The sequence below is a fragment of the Haplochromis burtoni genome, unplaced genomic scaffold (assembly GCF_018398535.1).
Source record: "Haplochromis burtoni strain Fernald_Lab_line unplaced genomic scaffold, NCSU_Asbu1 Contig_284, whole genome shotgun sequence".
Taxonomy (NCBI): Eukaryota; Metazoa; Chordata; class Actinopteri; order Cichliformes; family Cichlidae; genus Haplochromis; species Haplochromis burtoni.
The window spans coordinates 608,552-612,241 of record NW_024582645.1 but is presented as its reverse complement, the minus strand read 5'-3'; the positions used below and the strand labels follow the sequence as shown (position 1 = coordinate 612,241).

The window sequence follows — 3,690 nt, the reverse complement described above, 5'->3', positions numbered from 1 at the left end:
TGTGTGTGTGTGTGTGTGTGTGTGTGTGTGTGTGTGTGTGTGTGTGTGTGTGTGTGTGTGTGTGTGCCAGGTGTTACCTCTGGGTCACAGGTTCCTGTGGCTTTTCATCAAACAGGAAGTCGAGTTGTGTTGTGGGAGCATCTATTTGCTTTCTCTCTGTTTTTCTTCTGCTCTGTACAGTAAATGCAGTCTGTCACACACATAGTGGGAAAAGAAAACATTCACAACACACGGGGGAATTAAAATATTCATCTGAACACACACGCTTGTGTTTGTGCCTTCGTTTTACCAGATGGAGCTGCTCACCACCACCGGCACGAACATATCCCAGAGCAAGCGTACACCAAGCAGCAATTACTGTCAACAGGCTGATCAGTCATTCCCATAAGGCGGAATTTTCTTCTCTGGTTGTTGTTCATGTGTTTTGTAAGATGTGAAAGCTGCCATGACAAAAAATCACGTGGGTAGGGGAAAAAAAGAGTTTCGATACCCACAACATTTTAATCTTATTACATATACAACAAACATGAAGTTTAGTGATCAAACAGGAAATGAGGGAACAGTTCAGTGAGGCTTTAGTGTTGAAAATGCACAAACTGATTTTTGTTGTGACAAGTTCAAAATATGCCACTACAACTTAAAATGTTGCTTGTGTTGGTGAGAGTGTAATAAACATTATTAGCTAAGTGCATCTGAACATGTCAAAGTCACAGTCAGGCTCCTCCAGATGTAGGAATCAACAAAGCCTGCTGAGACAGAAGATAAACCAATCACATTCACTTCCGTTTCATGCACATGCACAGAGAGACTGAGACACTGACAGACAGAGACTGGATGCTCGGCAGCTGAGACCCACAGTTCTTCATTTTGTGGTCAGTGCTTTTATTTAAAAGTTGATACTATGTTGTGTTGATATTAAGTGTTGATATTGTTATTTTAATTTAGAGTTAATAATGTGTAAAGTGTGAATTCTAGGAATAAACTAAACTAAACCTGGTTTCAGAGTTTGCATTCTTGGCTAACTAAAATGATTTCCTCATAATAGCACCCTAAATGTTGAATTTCATCATCTATTATCTGTCTCTGTAAGTCCAATAAATGGTTGACATGAAGTAGAAAATGGCGTACTTCCTGTTGCTCTGTAGTTCGCTCGCTCTTAGTTGCAGGGAACTGAACTGTTTCCTTCTATCAGCAGCAGAACTCACAGGAACAATGAAGAATCGCTTTGCTTTGGCCTCCTGTTTGCTGCTGCTTTGGACCTTCACAGGTAGGCCTGCCACACCATTTTACCCCTCACTGACATTAAAAGAAAATCATTGTAGGAATCATAATTCAGTGACAGGGTTTTAATTTCAACTTTGAATGTTACAGTGATACATGTTGGTTTTATTTTTACAATTTTTAAAAATGTTTTTCTCAGAATTTCTTGCAGTGTTTGTCAGCTGTCAAAATACCGGTAAGAAGACTACTTTTTTCATGTGACTATGTAGCATTATAGATGTGTGTGGAAATATATGAACTATGTGGGAATGTACAAGTAACAGTTAAGAGTTAAAACGTTTAAAGTACATGCAAGTTTGAGGTGTTCAATTTTATTTATTTATTTTTTCCACACCAGACATAACAGTGAACGAGCTCGCTGAGGGAATTAAAGTGATTTGTCCTGACAATTACCAACCAAAAGAAACAACATTGGAAAAAAGAGACAACAACACCAAGGAGTACACATGCACAAAGTCTGAGACAGAGAAACTGAAAATCTATGTGAAGTTTCGCAGTAAGTTGTATTTGTGAAATTTGATGAAAAAAACTTCAGTTTTCCATTTTATTGTGCCTAGTATGCATACTCTTTTGTACTTGCTTTACTTGGCTTCATTCTTTATAATAATGTAAAGTAAGTAGCCTACAGTAATACTTAAAGGTTCCTGACAGAACTGAATCTGATAAAAATGTCAACTTGTCAGGATACCTGTGAATAAATGTAATTATTGTTTGTGTGTGTTCGCAGGCTGTGACAACTGTGTAGAGCTTGACATAATGTCTATAGTGGGCATGGTCATAGGAAATGTGGTGGCCACCATTGTGATTGGAGTGGGTGTCTATCTCCTCGCCTCTCAGACTCGAACCGGCCCCGTCGTCTCTAACAGAAAGAGTAAAAGTAAAGACTGTCTATCTGTCTTTTACCGTGGAAAACATTGGTTCTAAATAACAGATGTAGTATATTTTTAAACACCCTGCAGGATTGGTCTTTAGTCACTGGTTAAGAATGTTGTGCTATTATTTTAATTACTTCGCCCCATCGGGCACAATTAGCATTTGAGTGTCATATTGGTCACTGGTAGAGGAGAATAGAGCTCCAGCTACAGTTCAGAATTACTCCGAGTCAAATCACTAAGAGTTAAAAACTATAGTCATTTAAATAATGCACACAAATACCCTAAAAACATTATTATTAATAATAGCTTTACTGTTAACTCAAATTGCCATCAGAATGGTTAATAATAATTCATGTGTCCTCAGGCTCCGACAGACAGCATCTTGTTTCTGAAAACAGAGGACCGTCCAATGACCACTACCAGGTAAGCTGAAACACGAACACCCGTCATAAATGTGAAAATACCACTAATAACGAAAACAACAACTGACACCTTTTCTGCAACAGCCTCTGAGGAGAGCTGGCCAGAGAGATACATATGACGAACTCGTCCATAGAAAATAAATGGAAGGATGCTCACTAGGTCCATCGCTGGAAACTGAGGTTCCATGAGTCCTCACATCTGAAACATCCGACAGCAGCCCCCGACAGAGGGAAAAACTGTTTCCAGGGTTTATGTTTAGCTTGGTTTATGCCCATTTCTAATGTAAAGTCTCTTCCAGCTTTACTTTCATCATGCTTGTAAGACAATGCTTTTCAGACGCCAGAAAATCGAGGCACAATATTAACTGTAGTATTATTTTTGTTTATTAATGAAAAACTAAGATTATCTTGGTACCCAAATGAAAAACTCAAGGAATAAAATTGACTGCGTTGTCTTGTTATGCTATCGCTAGTGGTGAATACTTCTCTAATACTTTTCTTTGGTACAATTTTAAGGTAACTGCTATATTATACTTCAGTCCTAATGTATAAATGAGCTTTATACTGTGCTTTTTAATACCCTATATTGTAATGGTGTCACCATAACCATGTACTGATGATAATTGTGACATTTAAAAAATAAATATTAACATTGTGTAAGTAATGCACATATGATAATATAAATGTAGTTTGATTTTTAACTCATTTCAAATAAAGATTTCACACATTCGACAAAGTTGTAGATAAATTTGACTGATGGTATTATTGCTATTATTTTTATTATTTCTGTGTTTTGATACATATCCTTATTAATTTCTTCAAACTGTTATTTTGAAATGAAAATCTGAAAACGCCTCAGTATGTCTATATACATATAATTATTTGTAAATGTAAAAAAATAAAGCACTATCTAATGTTAAACCAGTTGTTCTGTGGTTTCATTTAAGTGATAAGTTAGATGCCTTTGCAGCCCTATTTTTCTTGATTTTTGTTGTCCATTCACTCAATATGCATGAACGTGAATATGTCAAATTTAGCTACATGTCAAATCATTTATAACCAAACCACATGGGCTTGTTCAATATGTAAAAAGCACGATATACATTTTGACA

The 3,690-nt window shown here is 36.6% G+C and overlaps 1 protein-coding gene across 4 annotated transcripts; it reads left to right on the top strand.

Moving 5' to 3' along the window:
- The first annotated feature begins 738 nt into the window (after nt 1-738).
- LOC102293340 (T-cell surface glycoprotein CD3 gamma chain) lies at nt 739-3,499 on the top strand. 4 transcript variants are annotated; one of them, XM_005942438.2, is made up of 7 exons: nt 739-872; nt 1,196-1,267; nt 1,433-1,456; nt 1,619-1,777; nt 2,009-2,158; nt 2,521-2,579; nt 2,663-3,499. In XM_005942438.2, exons 2-7 carry the CDS (start codon nt 1,213-1,215, stop codon nt 2,717-2,719), a joined length of 504 nt encoding a protein of 167 aa, XP_005942500.1. In that variant the 5' UTR covers nt 739-872; nt 1,196-1,212; the 3' UTR covers nt 2,720-3,499. The 4 variants fall into 4 exon arrangements, with proteins under 4 accessions (XP_005942500.1, XP_005942498.1, XP_005942501.1 ...); XM_005942436.2 differs by having other exon boundaries at nt 740-872; nt 1,421-1,456; XM_005942439.2 differs by having other exon boundaries at nt 768-872; nt 1,193-1,267.
- Nucleotides 3,500-3,690: the final 191 nt, after the last annotated feature.

Bases quoted from the DNA above. Each gene is read 5' to 3' on its own strand.
- LOC102293340 (XM_005942436.2), top strand. From the start codon at position 1,213: ATGAAGAATCGCTTTGCTTTGGCCTCCTGTTTGCTGCTGCTTTGGACC. The intron at 1,778-2,008 runs GTAAGTTGTATT...GTGTGTTCGCAG, and splicing joins AATCTATGTGAAGTTTCGCA to GCTGTGACAACTGTGTAGAG. The intron at 2,159-2,520 runs GTAAAGACTGTC...ATGTGTCCTCAG, and splicing joins CTCTAACAGAAAGAGTAAAA to GCTCCGACAGACAGCATCTT.